We start from the raw sequence: 21,124 nt of genomic DNA, 5'->3' as shown, positions 1-21,124 counted from the left end.
CTAATATCTCATATCAACATGTTAATGAACATTCTCGCATATTCAACCGAACAAAATTAATATTCCACTTGAATTAAAACAAAAATAAGTAGTATGTTAGAAAATCATCTATGGAGCTTTTATTTGCTCATTTTTTTGTTCTTTCTTTGGGCATTGGAGTAATTCTTCAAGCATTTAGCAAAATTGATATCAAAGTATATTAAAAAAAAATCGTAATGAAAAAAAACCTTTTTATATGCAGCTGTTTTTCTTCAAATTTCTGGTTTAGGTGAAATTCTTTTTAAACATCCATAAATTTGATGTTGTTTCAGAAGTTTGTAGAATTTGGTAGAAAGTGGAGAGAGAAACTATGTTTTAGAGAGAGAAACAATGGTTTAAGATGAAATTTGCTTTTTTTTTTTTTTTTTTTATTAATATCAGGGGGTTGTATTTATACCCAGAAGGAATCACATGATCCATCTAATAAAACGACGAGGCTTTGTATCAGGGTATAGATTTGCATGCTATACCCGAGTACATCTATTATCTATTGTTAAATTTAAGCAATGTCGTTCGTTTCATCATTGGGCTTTTTTTTTGAGAAACATCATTGGGATTTATTATGGGCAGGACAAAATTTGATGTCCACAATATGGTCTTCACATAATTTTGTGAATTGATTTTTTTTTTTTTATCATTCTAATCCTAATTAAGTAATATAATTATTTAATAAGCTGAACGATATAGGTCATGTTCACTTCACCTTAAAAAATAATATTCAGTAAAAATAATTTCAGTTCAGCAAAAATCCGCAACTTTAAAAAAAGAAATTTAATAAAAATCAGTAAAAATAATTTCAGTTCAATAAATTAATTTCAGTTCTGTTAAAATAATTAAAGTTCAGCAAAAATAATTTGGGGAATGGTCACTAGCAATCTCTTTTTGGGTTCTTCTTTCTTAGTGAATTAGATGTCCAGCACATTATTGCAAGCATATTACAAACAGCTCATCCTCCAAATTGTATTTTCTCATAAACATTCTTCTAGAGTTACACACCTTGATCGTACAACTTACAGATATCATTATAAATGCAAGGGATTTTTACAGCATGTATAGTTCTTGATATTGGTTGTACATTCAAGGTATAATTTAAAGTGATCTGGGAACAATGATGTCGCCGATGTTGTTGTGCCATGGATCAGCCAAGTGAGTAGCCAAGTTTTCCAATGGACCTGTTCCGGGATAAGCTGATTGTTGAACGCAGAAACCCACGAAAGCCAACAATGCAAGACGGCCTAGCCAACAAACAATCACCTTCGATTAGATGACAGTAACGCTAAATGGCTAACATGTTGACTAACTAACACAGTAGTATATCAGAATGCAATGTACAGATTCATCTCAGTACATGGAATACCAATTACAACCTAATAATAGCTAGTTATATTTTCATTGACTAAAAATTTGAGTGTTCTTACCGTTTTTAATCTCTTTAACCTTCAACTCCTCGAACTTCTTAGGGTCCTTAGAGTAACCCAAGGGATCGAAAGCTCCACCAGGGTACTTCTTCTTCTCGGTGTCTTTCTCCATACTCCTTTGGTGCTCTACGAATGCGATAGCTAAAAACTCGATTGCCAAAATTGTAGGAAGGTTACCCCATGGAACAGGGTTGCCTAAGTAGGTTGCTTGACCTCCTGGAACAGCAGCCCATTCTTGAGCTTTTACCCAGTTTCCTAATCCCAATGCTTCGGGTACAAGGATCCCTGGCTGCATTGTATGGTAGAGTCAAAACTCAACAACTTTCATATATATAATCTTGATTTTAGCAATTCAAAATCACCATTCACTAATTAAAATTACATTTTTCAAACATCATAGTATAGAATAAACCAAAATTCTCCAAGATCTTCTACTAAATTGGCTAGCTTAGCAAAACTATCACTAAAATGGCCTCTTCTAAATTCTAATTCCAAAACTAGCCAATAATTACATATATTGAACCATTTTTTTTTTCTATATCATTTTTGTTGTGAATTGGATTTTTGTTTTTATTTTTATTTTTTTTCGTTTTAAATTTCCTTAAAATAACTAAGAGTGATTAATTAAACAAAACAAAAAATCATTCTACATCCCTATTACTACTACCTCCATTTTTCTAAGACCTACTTATTTTCCATTTTCATCCGTTTTTCTAAGTTTTATTCACTTTTACTTTATTTCTTTTATGACAACTTTGTTCAATTTTTATGATCTACAACCCCACTTTGTAGGCCCAACTTTATTTAATAAATCTCTTCTCTTTAATACAAATGTACTCACATGTATAATCCTCATTTTTTAGTAGCTGAGTAAGACTCAGCAAAACGAAGGTACTAAATGAAAGTAGTCATTTTAGTAAATAATTTTGCTAAACTAGCTAATTTAGTATCAGATCCAAATCTCCACCGGATTATGAAAACCTCCACCAAACCCTCAAAACCACCACCTAACCTTCAAAACCACCATCCACACTCTAAAAACTACCACCCAACCCTCGAAACCACCACCTAACCTTCCGAAAACAACCACCTAACAAAAAATGGAAAAAGTTTAAGTAGTGTATCATATATACTTACTACTGCAAGCATTGCCCATCTGCAATGGATGAGCTCTGATTCCTTAAACCTCTCTAGATTCTCTGGAACTTCTCCAAGCCGAAGTGGGTCAAATCCAAAGTCACTGTATAACATGTAAGCAACCAGTCTGATTATAATTCTTCAAAAATCAATGGAAAAACATTTGAAACTCCAATAATAAGTCACTGCAGTGGATAATCATTATGGAATTGTGCATGAATAGATAATAAAAGCAGTTAAATTTTACAAAATACTTGTATAATACGGGAAATTCCCTGTTTCTCATAGCAAGAAACGAAATTTGTTTTTCATGGGGCATTTTCGTGAATAAATCAACAACTTTTTTTATTATTGTAGGCTCCACAATTGAATACAGTTGAATAAAGTTGTTGGTTTATTTGAAAATATGTCATATGAGAAACTGGGGCTCCCTCGTATAATACCACATCCGTTTTTTTAGATTAATCGAAACAATTTGACTTTTGTACCATTTATATATTTACTTTGACTATATTTTTTTTTTTTTACTGATATACTAACTCATTTTTTATTTTGTGCAACAAAGAAAAAGAATATTATTTATCACATAAATTATTAATTTATAGCATATGATAAGAAATAGAGGTGGTATAAATAAATGTTTTCATGATTATATGTGGCTAAAAAAGTGTAACAATATGAAGAATATAAAGAATATTAACATTTGCTATAATATTAGAGCAGAATAAAAAAATAAAAAAATACCCAGGAGCTGATCCATCAAGGTAGGGAGGCCTTGGTTGACCGGGCATCCATTCTGCGGACATAGTGAAGCGAGAAGAGGCATTGCACGACACATTTGCCAACGGTACCGAGGCGGCAAACTTAGACTTAGAAGACGAGAGAGAAGAGGGGAACACGGCGGCGATACCGCAACTCATTAAGGCATTAGAAGCCATTGTCGTCTTTGTGAAGAAAAAATAAATAAATAAAAAGACTTAACAAGGCTCGATGTGAGGTTGAGAACTTGAGCGAGTGGAATGAATAATAAGTTGGTGATATTGAAGTAGAGTGTAAGGTTTATTGAGGATGTAGGCGAATCTAAATGTTGATATTCATTGGCTAAATTTGCTTATTTGTTATCCAATTCTATGCCACGTGTCATATAGTGATATATCAATCTGGCTAAATTTTTTGAGTAATCTGATTTTTTTTGTTTTAAGCTAGTAGGATTATATGCGTCTCATATTGTGTTGAGTTGTATGGTTGAGAATGTTCCTATATTATTTGGGTTGATGGTTAATAGCATTTTTATCTGTGTATAACTTTTTACCATTTTTTGCATTTTTTTTTTTTTTTTTGTGTATAACTTTTTACAATTTTTTGGTGTAATATTTATGAAAAAAAGGAAGGAAAAGGTAAAGAAATTATGTCTTTGTTTAATATGGGAATTTATTTTCTATAGGAATTTGTATATCATAGGAATTAAATACATACATCAAATTCTTATGAATTACCTAAATTTGTTTGGTTGACATGAACGAATCTGCAAATTATGTGAATTTTAAATTATCAAGGGGGGTTAGTAATTAATTTTCACGTGAATTTTCAATTCCCACATTTACACTTTTTATTACCATTCAAATTACTCATCCATTTTCAAACTCCCGTGATTTTCCACTTCCCTCGTGGTCTTTATGCAACCAAACAAGCCCTAAGTCAGATCTAGCTTTGTGAAGATTGTTCCTATGCCTATGAGACAAGCTAAGCTTGAATACTTTGTCGATCAAGAAGGCTAAATATTAAGGGCATAAATATATATCAATTCCCATTAGAGACACTTTGAGGGTGGGCATCTCTTACCCTTCCCCCTCACTTTTAAAGTATTTGACCCGTAAATACTAGTACAAATTTCCTTCAAAAAAAAGGGCAATATTTTAGCCTTACATGGACACTACGTGCCTACCTAATAAGAGTCATGTCCATTAAAAACCTTATTCATTAACGACCCTTTAACTATAATCCTGACCCTTTTATCATTGAACTATCATACCCAATATTCAAGTTTACTTGTTAGGTTGTAAGTAACTAATAAATCAAGAGTCGATTGAACTTTTGCACAAAAAAAAAAATTGCTAAACCATGTCTAGATTAGGGATGTCAGTGGGGCGGGTCAAGTAGGAGACCCGCCCTAGTGGGGCGGGGATGGGTCCTGGTTTGGCAGGTGGTGGGGTGGGGATGGGGATACCCGCAATGGGTGATGGGACGGGGATGGATTTTAGGTTGTATCCGCCCCATCCCCACTTCATACTCATCCCGCCCCATACCCACATTCATATATATTATTACTTAAAAATATATACTTTTATACCATTTTATATAAAAATTAAGTAAAATAATATAGTAAAAGTATAATACTTTGTAATATACTTATATTATAAACAAAAAAAAATGTATAATTTAACAATGATTTTTTAAAATCATATTATGTAGTATAGTTGTATTTGAAAGGTGGGGATTAGGCGGGTCTTAGGTGAGGATAAATATCTAATTAGAGGGTGAGGCGGGGATGGTTTTGAATTGTACCCGTCGGGTCCCTCTTCTTCCTCCCTTCTTCCTCCACGAAATCATAAGTCCATAACTGCACACCTCTGCCACCATTGCCTATGGCGGTTAAAAATGTTGCCGCAAAGTATAAGGTTTCCTTAAAGGGTTGGTATAGTCCTACTTTACACTCTTTACAAGTAGGGTATCTTTATGTCATCACCGCTTCGCAGCGTTGGGATTGTTATTGAGGAAGGAAGACGGGAGGAAGGAGAGGGACACAAAGATGAAGACTGTGATGATGGTGGCTGCCACAAGTTTCGTGGCTAGATCGACAGGAACAGAATGGCTTGAATCGCTGATGGTTGTGACAGGTGAATGTAGATTTAAAAAAAAAAAAAAAAAAGTGTTCATTATTATAAAAATATTACCATAAAATGTACTCCCTCCGTCTTTAAATACTTGCTCCACTTTTCATTTTCAGCCGTTTTTAAATACTTGCTCAATTTCCTTATTTGAAAAACTTATACAATATTTAATTTATTTCTCTCACCTAGTGGACCCAACATTAATCATATTTTATTAATTTTATATTCTCTCTCCTCATATTCTCTCAACTATTTTTGTTCTTTACAATTTTTTATTCTTCCCCAACCCCACTACCTCCGTATATTATTACTTTCTCTAATTTCTACTAAAACTCCACGCATAGAGAAATGGTACAAGTATTTAAAAATAGAGGTGGTAATAAAATTAAAAAAAAAAAAAAATGCGTCAAGTCACTGGATTTTCGAAATTCTTCAAAGACAAATGGCAATAAAAACAATTGCTCAGGTGTAATTACATATCCTATGTTATGCATCTGTTTTGTTTCACAAGGCAATATCATACAGCTTAAGATAGGCGTATAAGTATTGTCAGCTAAAATTATTGCATCTCACTTACTAGTCTCATGCCAGAGGGCAGACCTAAAAATAAAGGTCGAAAAGGATAGACTGAACCGGTACTTGAATTATCGCCTCAGTATACAATTTTACAAAATCGCAATGGACCGAAAAAAAACTGGTGAATGGCAATACCAGGAGCCTTTGAAGGCTTTTTGTTGCAAGAAAAGGCAACAAACTTTTATATGAAAACCCACATGATTTGAAGGCTAACTAAAAACATGGTAAAGCAATCTAATAACGGTTCCAGTAGGTTCTGCGTCTGAACCAGTTGTAATCAGGCAACTTCTTGATAGGACCCATGGCAGCAATAGCAATATCCTACAATTAAAAATTAGATAAATGAACAATTAGCAAGTACCTTGTATACCATATTAAGCAAGAAACTCAGCAGATATACAACACTGATAAGCATGAAAATAAAAAATTTAACCTAATGAGACTGGGTTTCTTACCCTGTCATAGATAAAGCGATTAGCAACACGTCTCACAGTGTTAGCATCTACAGCATCAATCCTAGCAAACAATTCGGCATATGGTATCCTCCGGCCATAAGTGAGCAACTGCAAACAAGAAACCAAGATTATATACTATCATGTGAACGATCAAAAGAGGCCAGTACAACTACCAGAAACATGGAATTGGGAATACATTAGGACGTGAGAGATTGAGCATATAGTAGTCTATTCTCCACCATATTATTACCATGCAAATGGTAAACAAATTGAGGATGATTAAAAAAGAGGGGTGGGGGTGGGGAAGAGAAGGTGACAATGAAAGACATTTTCAAATCTAGCATTTCAAGGGACTTATATTGGTTATTGCAGCCTCTCATTTTTATTTTTTTTTTTTTTTTTTTTTTTTTTTTTTTTTGAGAAAGCCAACGCAATGACCAAGTATTATTAATACTCAAACAAAAATCGGACACTACCAAATTGTCCACCATTCTTGGACAACCCCCTATACACACTCTAGTAGTATACTTGAGCGGGCTATGGTGAGCCATAGCATGAGCTACAATATTAGCTTCCCTAAGAACATAAACAAAACCAATCTTATCAAAGACACTAGCAATAATTTTAATCTCATTGTCTTACAAATCTAGTGGCATTCTCAATTTTCTCAGCTCTCTGAAATCTCATCTTTTTTTTACATATTTTAATTTTATTTTATTGCAAGAGAGCTTTGATGGGTGTCATGGGACAACCATACGTTCACATTGATGAAAGATTATAGTCTCCCCTGCATTTCACCAAGTTTTTCCAGATCCAAATAATTTCACCTTTTCCCAAAACATTTCAAAGCCTTTTTGGTTTCTGAAAACTTTTCAGAAACGGAAATTCAGTCCATGTAACATCAGAGCCTAGATGTTTCTCAAGCAAAAACACACGCCTGAGTAAGAGCTTTCTTCAATAACAGAACTAACAAAACTTAACTACAAGGATACAATGACCTGGAATATCATGCAAACTATAGAACAAAGCCTTGGAAAGAAAAAAGGCTGAAATGCCCATTTGCTTTTCTATACCAAAATGTATTGTTATTATCTGTACCAACCTGGCAAGCTGCCTTTTTTTTGTATCAAAAAGACTAATTGGCTTAACATAGAAGCAATTTTGACAATTTTCTCAGCGTATTTGCTCAGCCTACTACTCCCTCTAGATAAGTACATCGCTGTGTCTATCCACAGAGATGAATGAGTCAAGTTGGAAATGTAGTATGCGATATAAGGTGAGTAGGGGTACATTTTATTCACACAAAGGGAATGTGAGTATGTATGAAGACCATGGAAACAGAAAAAACAAATTTAGATATACAAAAAGAAAGTGGAAAGGTGTTAATATTGTGGGGTATTGAATAAAGTGAAACTGTTGAAAATTTCCTAAACAGACAAAGTGTGCAAGGGAAAAAAATTAAATTTAGAAACAGAGGTGCCTGGGTGTTTCAGCTAAGAAATTTTATCTCCTTTTTTCTGCCCTAGAAGAAAACCAGACGTGCCTCACGGGGAATGGCAAGAGTCAGGATTGAAGTTGATGTATCCTCAAAACAAGAAGTAATAGCCAAATGGGTAGGTGCAACCTCACCTAAGTACATTTTTAAGGTCACAACAACGATCTTGCAATCCTATTAGTTCACTTCCTAAAAAGCAAAAGTCAGGTTTCCGTCGTTTCCCTATCTTTGAGCATTCAACATATGCAATGGACAGCACAGAGCCTTCACTCACTGTAATGATCCAAAGCACAAGGCAGATATAAATTGAGCCAGACAAAACAAGAAAACCATCCACTCCTTGCTAGGCCATAACAAAAGGTTTCTATCAATTATGACTATGAGATATTCGGCATATTCCAATAAAACTTTCTGTAGAAGTAATGTCGGCAATATATATGTACAGGCAACAATAATATGAACAAGAGCAGGGGTAGAAAGAAGATGTGTATACCTGGCGACCGATATCTTCCGCCACTGGACTTGTTCCATCGATGTGCAGCAATAGAGATGACTTCAACTACAATCACAAGAGATGAGAGCTATTAAGATTACAAGCAAAGTAGTAACATTATACGAAGTGTACTACTAGTGTATTGTACACACATTAGCATAAACCCTTAGATTCTGTTTCATATAAGCCATAAACCATTCAGCCTTTTTAAAGATATACGAGATGAAGGGTAGGAGCAAGGCAATAAGAGTATTTGAAATAAGGGGATTTAGGGGATAGAGAGAGGTAATTCAAATATGTCATGTTTACTAACTTTACTTGGACAGTTTAGGCACACAAACTGCTTCTGAGATAACAGAAGGGAAAATAATGTAGAAGATAACAGGTGAGGGAGCAGTAAATAAAAGAGAACTTCACAAGAATCGATTATAACATAACCTACGATAACAAAATGGATGTTAATTTCGAAATGTTTTTAAAGAAAATAAAATAAAAATAAAAATAATATAAAACATTGCTTAAATTGAGATTCTAATGTTTACATTAGGTTATATGTCTAGAGAAAAATGATGAAATTGTATAACAATACAACTTTACATAAAATGTCCCTGGTACACACAAAATGCAGTTAGTCTCCATCTATAAACATGATACAATGGCCTCGCGAACCAATATGATGCTGAATTGAAGAAGAATGATAAAGTTGTACTGTATAACATAGCATGGAATGAACTCTGATTACATCCATTGCAATTACTCCTGTATTTTATTAAGTGTTCCATTTCTCTGGGCACAAAGTTTTAGGAGGAATAGTAGAATGCATTAATATTATTGAAGAGGATATGAGGGGACCACTAGTGGGGAGGAAAACAGTAAAATACTCTTATAAGTTTCCCAAAAAATAAATGGAGCACTTATTAAAATACGGCCGGAAATGGGAATTGAAGCACTTACTAAAATAAAAAGGGAGTAACTACATTTCAAAAATGATACTATGGTCTGCCAAACCAATCTGACACTGTTTAAAAGAAACTGACCATAGCCACTCAAGATTACCAACTAAACCTAAACTATGTGCTTTTCTGATACAACAAGGTTTGAAAACCATCAACCAGGTTTCAAAAAGATAGTGAGGCCAAAAGAGCTATCACAACTTGCTGGGCAGAGACAGGGTGAAGAAGGAAGAAAACAAGAGAGGAAAAAAAATAAACAGCTAGCTTTCCTTAGGAATTCCACTAAACAGGTAAATTAGTCTTTATTACAACAAGTGATTGTTTGGTGCACAAAATGGTATGGATTTGAAATCAGGAATGAAATTAGAGTTATGAGTATAGAACTTGATTGATTATACCATGTTACATTCCATGCAGGCATGAATTTCTTTCTTTCATGGGATACCTGAAGGTTATGTATGTGCCAAACCCTCCACCACCCTTGGGCCCCAAAACCCCATCTTGGAAATTTAAGTAACGAGTTAAAATTTGCAATTTTCTCAAACAAACACAAGGTATGGATTTCAGCCGTTCTAAACCCATACCTTCGACCTGAATTTTGGGAGCAGAACGCCTTCTCAGGGTATATCAAAGTAACCAACTTCAAACCCTGGACATTCCTCCCTCCCACTAATTCCCACCAGAAATCCACTTTTTATCTCATTATTATTAATAACTAATATACATCCATGTTTACAAATCTCTAAAAGAAGCATTCATCTTGTTTAATTTCACGGCAATTGGTGCAGCCTTTAACGTCAAGTCCAGTATATGTAATTATATGATGCAGTCACATTATTTTACAGTTGAGTACATATTTAACGATCTAGAAAACAAAACCAAACAAAAGGCATTCTAGACTAACATGGAAAATAGTAGTAATTTTGCATCATTTTAAAAGTCATGCACCACAGTGCTAGGCTCCCTAGCCTGTAGTTTATAGGCAAATTACACCTTAAACTCCAAAAACTGATAGCAGTAAATAGAAGACAAATTTGCAGCTAATTTCGCAACCAAGAAGAGAGGAAAGTACCTGGTTACAAGCACGAGTTACATCTGCATCGGACACACGATAAGAGAACTTACTAATATCATGCATAATTGCCCATGCCAAATCATCCAAACAATCAGGCTGGAAAAAAACATCAGAATTAAGTTCAGGAAAAGACAAACAGAAAATTGAAATGCTTCTACCAGTGAAGGTAGCAACTCAATCAAAGGTTCTCTTCATAGTTATTTACGTAACTACAAAAAAAAAAAAAAAAAAAAAAAAAAAAAAAAAAAAAAAGGTATGTAAACTCTAATTATGATGCTCAAATAGTCAAACAGATACCACCAATATTTTAAAAGGGAAATGAACATAGGAAAGTAAATAATTCAAACCCAAATTAATGCAACTTTTAATTCAAAGAAAATGCATAGTCAGGGAGTAATATGCTCAAGACCGTTTGTCCACAGCAGATGAGGTAACGTGTAAGACACATACAAAGCAACTACACAAGATATAGGTTCGGCAAGATCTTAAAACATTCAACCATCAAAACACATCAGACATCACAATGAAGAGAAATCGACTATAAGGAGCCGCCATTTATTTTACAAGAGGAAAAGGGAAAGGGATATAAGAGGAAAGAAAAGATAACCCCCCAAGTCTTTGATGTCGTTTAGGTGTGATTAAATGAGAAAGGGAAATACACCCACCACCAACCTTTCACTTTACAATCCACCATCACCATTAACAAAAAAAACTAAAAGGGTAAGAAACCTCATAACCTTCCTCCCACTCTACAACCACTGCCGCCACCTCCATTTTAACCTCTCTAGCACGACGGGATAGGTAAACCATCCCCCCCTCCCCCCCTTTTTTCCTTCTCAGATCTAGAGTTTTTGCGTAAGTGGAGATGGTAATAAGGGTTGGTGGGGTGGTGTTTGGGATGGATGGGTGAGTTTTTCCAAATTGCTAGGGCGGTTTTAGGGGTTGGTGCCTTGGGGAGGTGATCTTCATGGATTGGTAGGTAGATTACAGAGTGGGTGGGGTGGTCTTCGTGGGTTTGTACAACTGCTAAAAAGATGGTCAAGTAGTCCTTTCCCCATTATTACTTAGCATCTTTACATGCCACAGAGTATGTTGGCCAATCTGTAGGGCTGCTTGCAGGTGAACCAAATAATTACCAAAGTAGTCATGCTCAATTTTAGTGTGGAGGATTAAGCTTTTGGAAACTGATTGGGCTTTGAATTTTATCTCAATTACAAAAGGCCCAAAGAATTCTGTTCAAAGATCAGTAACCTGTGATACAAAGAAATAGAGGATAACTGTAGTAATTTGCAAACATGATTGGAATCGAATAAATCATTCTTTCAAAACTCAGAGGTTCAAAAAGAGTATAATAAGATTATTGTAACTCCAAGTTAAACTCACAGCTTCCTTCATTTCATATGTAGGGCACCCACATATTACTATTATACTATGCCAACTATTGGCCATTTTCCTTGTGGATTTAATTTACCCAAATTTGAAACCAACGTTTACCTCAGATGGTATGGGTAATGGGAGCTTTATATATCGTAAAAAAAAGTATTCACTACTGAAACCAGACAAATGACACAACTTATGGGATTAAGGCTTTGATTGATTGATTGATTGTAACCAGACAAATGACAAACCACCTCAAATTTTCTGAGGCTATCCAAAACATGATGTATGCATTCTTAGTTTTCTTACTTTCACACAACATATTATTATAACCAAAACATGACAAGCAACCTCAAAATAATTGTTGAGCTATTCTTAGTTTTCTTACTTTCACACAACATATTTATTATAACCAAAACATGATGTGTGTACTAGCAAACAAAGAGCAAACACTAACAAAACCTTCTTTCAGCACTCAGAAAGCAACATGATGAGATCACAAACGTTTGGAAATGCCTGATTGTAAGATGCAACTCTAACCTTAGCAATAGCATAAACACCAAATAAACCAGTATCTTTGTAGTTGGTGTTGAATGCCATCATGCTTTCAGCAAGTTCATTATTGGCAACCCTTTGGACCAGCTCAGATCTGATAGTAGCAAGAAATAGCAAAGTAGTTGTAAGAAAGTCAACAACTTTGCTCCCAAAAATAACAAAAAAAAAGGTCAATGAATTATATTACACTCACCCCATGTGCTTTCCACCACCAGAATTTTTGTTCCAGGAACCCAACATAGTCTGCATAACCATCAAAGCAACGGAATCCGGATCTGTGTATGATGCTCCACTGAAGGCAATAGCAAATTGAGCCAATTCAATATCATCATCAATCATTCTAACCTGATTTCAAGAGCGAACAGAGAATATAAACACAAACAAATTATTTAAGATAATTAAAACTTTCAAACAACTACATAAAGTACTGAAAGATATACAAACCTCTGAACCAGTGAATGAGGCTGGCTCCTGGGCAACTAATTGAGTAGCGGTGGTTGGATCAGTTGACAGCTTTGTAAAATGTTTTTCTACTAGCTGAACAATATCCTCATGTTTAACAGCACCAGAGGCAGCAATGACCTGAAATTTCCAAATTCCTCTCATGTAATAGCAACAAGGAGTGAAAAATATGTACCTATAAACAGTTTAAGTAAGAGCATACCATCCTTGGAGCTGTATAATGGGTTGCTATATAATTCTGTAGATGAGATTTTGTGATAGTCCTAACATTCTCAGCAGGTCCAAGAATGGTTCTACCCAAAGGTGTGTATTGGAAAGCTGTTGCATGCAAATGATCAAAGATCACTTCCTCGGTCTGGCCTTCAACCTTTAACAAAAAAAACAAAGCATATCAATTAGAAGGTCAAATAAATACAACCATATTAGAATAAGAGTAGTGATTAATAAACCAACATTCATCTACGTCTACGCAGTGGTTAGCACTTGATAGACAATGAGAAGCAGGTTAAATATACTTTGCCAGTAGCTAAGTACATGCTAGCATTAAGAACTAGTGTCTAAAGTCTATAGTAAATTGAATGAAACTTCTGCTGGATCTGATGGACGATAGAGGAGTTAATCAACTCCAATGAATCATCATATTTTTTTAAAAGTTAATTGATCAAAAAAATTAATTTTAAAATCACAAGGAAACCATAATGAACTTCTTATTGTTAAATTAAAATATTCAGGTCCTACAGGAAACATAGCTTCTTGTTCTGACATTCAAGATACTAAGTATATATTAAGAAAACATAAAAATCGAGATAGTACCTCTGTTCAAATTTATCTTTGCATTACAAATTCAAATTGCACTATCGATGTGACTACTAAACCCAGAATTCCAAAATCAGGAAATATTCAATTTATAAGATTTTAACACCCAAAAATACATTCAAACTAAAATCAAAAGGTCTAAAAGCATATAGTTGGCATCTTTTCTTCTCAATTAATCATCAATTGAATTATTAAACACAAAATATGCAATACAATACTCCCTCAGTACAGATATATCATCACATTATCAATTCAAATTGCACTATCAATGACACTAAATTGATTTAAACTACAAGCACAAGTTTACACAATCAAAAGCATTCAAATCGAAATAATCAAAATAATTAGACACCATAAAACCCCTCAATAAAATTTAATAAAAATATACTCACACTTTATGTAAATCTTTGCAAATAATTTGAAACCGAGGTAAATTAAATAAAAATTAATCTCACCTCCTCCATTTCACGCAAGATAACATCACGCTCACGAGTAATTCGTTCTTCCTCAAACTTAGAATTCTGCAAAATGTCAGACAAAATATCTATAGCCTTATGAACATCAGTGTCCATAACTTTCGCAAAGTAAGTAGTCTGTTCTCTGGAGGTATAAGCATTCAAGTGGCCACCCATGTTCTCAATCTCCTCCTCAAGTTTTCTAGCAGATCTTCTCTGAGTACCCTTAAAAATCATATGCTCCAAGAAATGAGCAGTGCCGTTAGTCTCGGCGCTTTCGAAGCGAGACCCGGCATCGATCCAGACCCCAACGGTGGCAGTGCGCGCAGCGAGCTGGGACTCGGTAGCGACGCGGAGACCATTAGGGAGAGTAGTGATCTTGGTTGCCGGGGAAGTGAGGATAGAGGTGTGGTCAGCAATGGTGGGGTGAGGGGAGTTGTGTTGGAGGAATCGAGGGTCAGGGTTTTCGAGGCGTTTAAGCTTTGATTTGACGGATTCGGCGAGGCGGTCGTAGATCATGGCATTGGGTGGTGGAGGGGATGGGGATGGGGCGGAGGAGTGGGCGGTGACGGCGGCGGCGGCGGAGGAAGAGGAGCGGGGGGATTGGAGAGAATGGAGGGGCCGAGAGCGAGAGAGGAGGCGCCTGAGAGACATGGTTGTGGAGAGGAATGATGAAAATGTTAGGGTTATTAAGGCATTGATGATAATTCCCCCCTCTTCCTAGTATTATTTGGGCACTTGCTTCTTGATTAATTTGATTATATACTGAAAAATTAGTAAGGCCCGTTCACTTTGCATTAAAAAAAATAATATTAAGTAAAAATAATTTTAGTTTAGTAAAAATAAGTTCCGTAAAAATAATATCAGTTCAATAAAAATAAGTTCAGTTCAATAATTATAAAAAAGAAATACAATAGAAAATCAATAAAAATAATTTCAGTTTAGCAAAAATAATTTCAGTTTAGCAATAATTTTAGTTTAGCAAAAATAATTTCAGTTCAGTAAAACTCAGGATCCACAGATGGAGTTTCACACTCACTAATACCAACTCAAACTATGAAATTAGGGTAATTTCATTTAGTAAAATCTTAGGACTCCAAATTCATGTTAATTAATCACTAAACATAAGCTGCCCGGCTTTGTCCATGAATTTTCATGGTGGGCTATAGACCTGTAGTAAATACAAATTACATGTTGAGTTTGTCAAGACATGTTTATGCTTTTTGAATGCAATTTGTTGCTGCATCAATTATTTTTTTAGAGCAAGGGTCAATTGTGTCATACATTTGACTCTTAACTAGGACATTTCAAGTAGGCCAACTTTTTAACGATTAGTCAGCTAATTATGTAGCATATTAATCCTTAACCAAGAACCAAGATTAATCGCAGGACTTGGGAGTATTCTCCTTCCATTTGTTGCTGAAGAATGTGAGTTTGCCAATGTCGTGCTTATTTTTTGATTCCATTAAGCCATTTATCAATTTGAGATTTTCTGCCTTTGTTTTCTTTTCGATTTAAATACTATTTGGAAGATATTTATTCCCAAAATTTTCAGATGCTTTAATGTCGGAAAATGGTGTAACTTTTGTGGAATGCAGGGAAGAATTTGTGTCGTAAGAGAGAGGCAGTAGAATTGTTCATTATATATTGAAAGATTATTGTGGGAAATCGGTACTTGTTGTGGTTGGCACTGAGAGGAGTCTTAGGCACATGGTTTATGTTGCGGAGGATTTTTTGAGTTATTCTGGCATTGATAATCCTGTGCAAGCAACAACAAGCAGGTTATCCATTCGCTCTTTCACCTTAATTTTATGTTTGTGATGTATGCATTATGTTGTTGATGATTGACTTGTGATTATTTGTTAGTTAGATGTGTGGTTATTCTAAACTTGATTGCTTTGATCTTCTTGAGGGAGAGAGAGAAAATGGATAAGTGAAAGTTTAGTGTTATTAAGATGAAAGATATGAGGTTTACCTTGTTTGAATGGTGTTCTAAAGATTTAGACATGTCGAATCTTGTTGTTTCATGATTGCCTTGATCTTCATGTGGTTGTAGTGTGGTTGTCTTGCCTTCGTGTAATCCTGTTTCAAACAAGGATGCTATGGTATCGTCTAGTGAATCGCTAAACATCGCCCGCAAATTACCATATAAAGCCCACAAATATGACTTGGTGTGACCATTATGCCCATTTTCTAAAATTGAACAAATCTCGGTTTAAAAAATGTGGAGCCGTACTGGCTCGCCGGGGGAGACCGGAGGGCAGGCCGGAGATGCGGGGGACGCCGGAGGTACGTCGTCGTCGACGGAAAACGAGGTAAGTCACCGTTAAAATTCACGGTTTACCGTCGGAGTGGCTCCGGCGCCTAGGATGGACGCCCAAACCGTAGCCTGGACGTCCAAGCCAGACGCCAGAACCACCACAGTGGCGTCCAGCCCAGACGCCCAGACCACCAGACTGGCGTCCTGGCCAGGTGCCACTCTACTGGCTGAGGCGGCCCTGCCAGGCGCCAGTCTAGTGGCTGTGGCAGCCCTGGCAGACGCCACCTTTATATATATTTTTTTTTTCTTTTTTGATTTTGTTGTTGTTTTTTATTTTTTATTATTTTTTTTAAAAAAAAAATCGAAAATGATTTTTTAAAAAAATTCGAAATGGGTTTTTTTAAAATTAATTTTGAAAATTCGAAATAGGTTTTTTTTAAAATTAAGTTTGAAAATTCGAAATGGTATATTTTTAAATTTAGTTTGAAAATTCGAATTGGGTTTTTATAAAAATTAAGTTTGATTGTTGAGAAAGGTTTTTTTCTAAAATTAAGTTTGACAATTCGAAATTGTATTTAAAAAAAATTGGAAATTGTTTATGTGACTTTTATAAATGATTGTGTTTAAAATTTGTATGTGTATGTGTATGAATAATATTATACATAATTATGCTTTTTTTGTGTTAATTATGTGTAAATATAGAAATTAAATGTATTATCCGTTAAATGTATTTATTATAATATATAATTGATGCAGGATTATGGTGGAGACGGAAATGATTACAGTGGGATATTTGGACATGATGGTCCATTCCAAGAAGCTCAACAGGCGATTGATTGGGCAAAACAGGCTGCAATTGCAGCTGGATTTTGCTTGGTAGTAGTAACTCATAAATCTCAACGGGATGGTAGAATGGATCGCATTTTGAGATGTGACCGTTATCACAAAAGAGAAGAAAGAGATTTTCGTACAGCCACTCGGTTTGATACAAAGCGGAAAGGTTGTGGGTGTGAGTTCAGAGTAAAGGTTCGACAACTACGGAGTCGTGACGGTTGGGAAGTGATTGGTTACTCTAAATGGGGGTATCACAACCATGAGATGATAGTATATGAAGAGGGTCATCGACAGCTGAGCGGCTTAAGTCCTGCTGCGAAACTAGTTGTGAAAGAAATGAGTGATGCTCAAGTCAAGCCGGCTAAAATATTAGCATTTGTGTTAGAGAAATTTCCAGAAGACCATCCAAACCGAAGACACATCTACAACGTCAGACAGCAACTCAGGTTTGAACGGTCAGAGGGAAGGAACCCTATACAGCAGCTGCTACACCAGGCACAATCACGTGGTTACCTGTTCTGGTTTGATTCTGATGAAGATACACCGGAGGTGACTCATCTTTTCCTTGTGCATCCTGATTGTGCTGATATGATCAAGTCTTGGCCATTTGTGATTTTGATCGACTCAACGTACAAGACAAACAAGTACAAGTTTCCACTGGTTGAGATCATGGGGATGACTCCAACGAACCAGAACTTTCTGATTGGTCATGCAATCATCAAGGATGAGACGGCTCCAAGTTATTATTGGGTGTTGGAGAAGCTGAGAAACTACATCGGGCCTAATGTTCATCCAGCAGCCATCGTCAGCGACTTTGAGGGAGGTCTCTTTGCCCCCATAGCAGAGCTGTTTCCAGAATCGAACCACTTATTGTGCACATGGCACATCAATAACTGCGTGAAAGTGAAAGCCTACAACCTTTTCAACAAGAATTTGGAAATGGCAGAGAGATTGGTGAATGGTAAGTGGCGGAAGATCCTACAGGCTACCACACAGGAAGCTTATGAGCGAGCATTGGCTAACTTCAGGGATTCGTACCAGTGGTGTCCGGCACTGGTGGACTATGTGATGCAGCAATGGGTCCCTCACAGGGAAAAGTTTGTCAAATATTGGACAAACCAGGTACTTCATTTCAGGAATACTACAACATGTAGAGTTGAGAGCGCTCATAGAGCTACCAAGGACTGGATTGATTCATCGACCGCTGCTTTGGATACACTGTTCGATAGACTTAACAAGTCAATTGAAACTCAGAAGAATGACATCAGGAACTCTCTAGAGGACTCCAGACGACGACATGGTACGATGTATAGCCATTTCATATTTAAGATTCTCCATGGTCGTGTGTCGCACTACTGCTTGGGGTTGATTCTCACTGAGCTGAACAGGATGAGGGACTTGGCTGACGAAGTGTATGCTCGGTTTGGGTGTGCTATTTCGGTAACTCATGGATTACCTTGCGCATGCACCATTCACCGCGTTATTACAGAAGAAAGGGCGTCGTTACATGTTGATCAGGTCCATTCATTCTGGCGGACGCTCGTTATTGGTGAGCATGCAGACACTCAAACGGCCGACCGTGAACAGGAGGAGTTGGAGCAGTTTCGTTCGATGTACGACCGAGTGTCCTCCAGCCATCCTTCTATTATTCGTGACGCTACTCATGTACTTCATGACATGTTCCACACGTCTACCTTAGATTATGAGGAACCCGAAGGAGTTGACCGTCCTCGAGGTCGACAACGGCGGAACAGGAGTGCGTTTGAGTATATCCGTGGTCTTGGTCGTGGTCGTGCTCGTGGTCGGACATCGTCATCTAGTCGTAGTTAATCTTCATCGTCTGTGAATATGCCCCTGAGAACTGGTACGTTTTGGTTGTTTACATTGCACATAGCTTTAAAGTGTTACTCCTGCCTTCTTAACTGTCTATAATTATATGGTGAATAGGAAGAAACGATGTTGATCAGTTTCCGTACAAGGACAGGATACCTGCGATCATCATGTCGTACTTGGAAGGGTGGAATGATGTAGTCGGAGATGGTAACTGCGGATTCTGGGTCGTGGCTGATGTTTTTCAAATGGGCGAAGACAACTACGGTTTGGTGTGTCAGTTGATGTACAGCGAAATTGCCTTTAACCGAAATGTTTATCGTCATGTGTACCAGGATGACTTGGATGGCGCTCTGCGGCGTATCTGGTGGGAAGGTGGACCTTGCGGCCAAAATCATTATTTTGACGCGCCCCTAGATCTATTTGCCGTTGCAAACATTTACAAATGCGCAGTCATGCATTTCGGCCTGGGATTGCATAGTCAAGCTTATTATCCTTGTACCACGGTTCTCCCTTGGCGGTCGCGTGAGACTATCACCACACCGGTCAGAGAGGTAGCTATTGCGTTTCTTGGGTCGTCATACAGACATTTCATCCGACTAGACATGTCATCTGATTTTCCAGTGCCACCGATTATACCTCGGTGGTACACCATTCGCACAGCGAGCGTAGAGGGTTGGGATGCGCTATATCATGACCGAATCCACGAATGGAACACCCTAGCTGCATTTTAGTTTTTCATGTTTACATTCTTCCTATGTAATCTTATTTGTACGTTGCTCTTTTAATGAGAACATTAATCTTTTATATTGTATTGCTTACTGCATTCTATATGTTGCATGGGTAAGTTGCGCGGATCCACGAACGGCTATGTCAAAATTTAAAAACAGTAATGATAATATGTTTAAGTTGGAAGCTAAAAGAACAATCTAAAATGTTACAAACTTACAACATAATGTCCAATTTAATAAATTAAAACGATAATATTTAAAGTGCTCTATAAATAAAATGACAAAACCATCAGTAATCCCTCCTCGACGCCGACTCCCAATGCGCAAGGGTCTGTTCCAGACTATCAACAACAGCTCTCACTGTTGCACTCATGTTGTCCTTCTCCAGAGAGAGTTTCTGTACGTCCTGCATTATCTTTCCCATCCACTGCATACAACAAAAAATAAAAGATGAAATACAATAACAACATATAAAACTTAATTAAAAGACAACGATAAATATAATATAAGACATACCGCTTCCATGGCAGTAGGCGGTGGCACATAATCATCATCGCTGTGGTCGAGATCTGCGATCAACCTCGGGTGCGAATACCGGTTGAACCATTCCATGTAGTAGTGGTCACACATGGGAGGAACCCCAGAGGGCGGCCGCTGCAACTCCGCAGTCCATAAGCGGGCCACCATCGGAAACTGGTCCCACATCCCGGTCATGATATCCGGCCATTGCACGACGTAGTCCCTCGACGATGCAGGTCGGACCGCCTTCATCGGGCATGTCGGGGGAGGAGGGACAACTTGGACAAATCCAAGCTGGCGAAGACAACGCTGGGGCATGTACGCCTCGACGATCTCACGATACTGAATGAGTCCCGTGTACAGGGTCCTGGGTACCCTAACACTAGGGTTCGGGCCGAAAGGCATCCAGTTCACCTGCACATACTTTTAAAATTTAATAACATGAATATAATATGTGCAAATAATAAAATGTAGAAACAATTTATAAACGTTACCTCTAAGGGGAACAGCCTGTCCAGCAATAACCGTATCGATCGGAGGCGGTCAACGGACTTCTTCTCCGAGCGCGGACTCCACGCACAAGCACGCGGCATCCCCTCATCAATAGGAACCGGGTCACGATGTGGTCGCAATGCAGGAAAGTACTCGTATATCCAGGTCTGCAATAGAGTCAGACACCCAGTGATACCTGCCGCGTCAGCCCGACTCGCAAATCCTAGTTGGCGATACAAATACGCCAACGTAGCCGATCCC

The 21,124-nt window shown here is 37.0% G+C and overlaps 2 protein-coding genes across 2 annotated transcripts; both read right to left on the bottom strand.

Annotated features, from left to right (window-relative positions):
• Positions 1 to 901: 901 nt before the first annotated feature.
• On the bottom strand, positions 902 to 3,643 carry LOC110735177 (chlorophyll a-b binding protein 6A, chloroplastic-like). The gene is made up of 4 exons (XM_021915352.1): positions 3,339 to 3,643; positions 2,595 to 2,697; positions 1,458 to 1,746; positions 902 to 1,274 (listed from the first exon to the last, which is right to left on the bottom strand). Exons 1-4 carry the CDS (start codon positions 3,530 to 3,532, stop codon positions 1,129 to 1,131), a joined length of 732 nt encoding a protein of 243 aa, XP_021771044.1. The 5' UTR covers positions 3,533 to 3,643; the 3' UTR covers positions 902 to 1,128.
• A 2,261-nt stretch (positions 3,644 to 5,904) lies between these two features.
• LOC110735176 (probable mitochondrial-processing peptidase subunit beta, mitochondrial) lies at positions 5,905 to 14,925 on the bottom strand. The gene is made up of 9 exons (XM_021915351.1): positions 14,198 to 14,925; positions 13,129 to 13,293; positions 12,909 to 13,046; positions 12,658 to 12,809; positions 12,450 to 12,558; positions 10,530 to 10,628; positions 8,505 to 8,570; positions 6,517 to 6,624; positions 5,905 to 6,382 (listed from the first exon to the last, which is right to left on the bottom strand). Exons 1-9 carry the CDS (start codon positions 14,849 to 14,851, stop codon positions 6,296 to 6,298), a joined length of 1,578 nt encoding a protein of 525 aa, XP_021771043.1. The 5' UTR covers positions 14,852 to 14,925; the 3' UTR covers positions 5,905 to 6,295.
• Positions 14,926 to 21,124: the final 6,199 nt, after the last annotated feature.

The sequence above is a fragment of the Chenopodium quinoa genome, unplaced genomic scaffold (genome assembly GCF_001683475.1).
Source record: "Chenopodium quinoa cultivar QQ74 unplaced genomic scaffold, ASM168347v1, whole genome shotgun sequence".
NCBI classification, from domain to species: Eukaryota; Viridiplantae; Streptophyta; class Magnoliopsida; order Caryophyllales; family Amaranthaceae; genus Chenopodium; species Chenopodium quinoa.
Note: the sequence above shows the minus strand (reverse complement) of the source record. Positions and strands in the feature narration are given on the sequence as shown.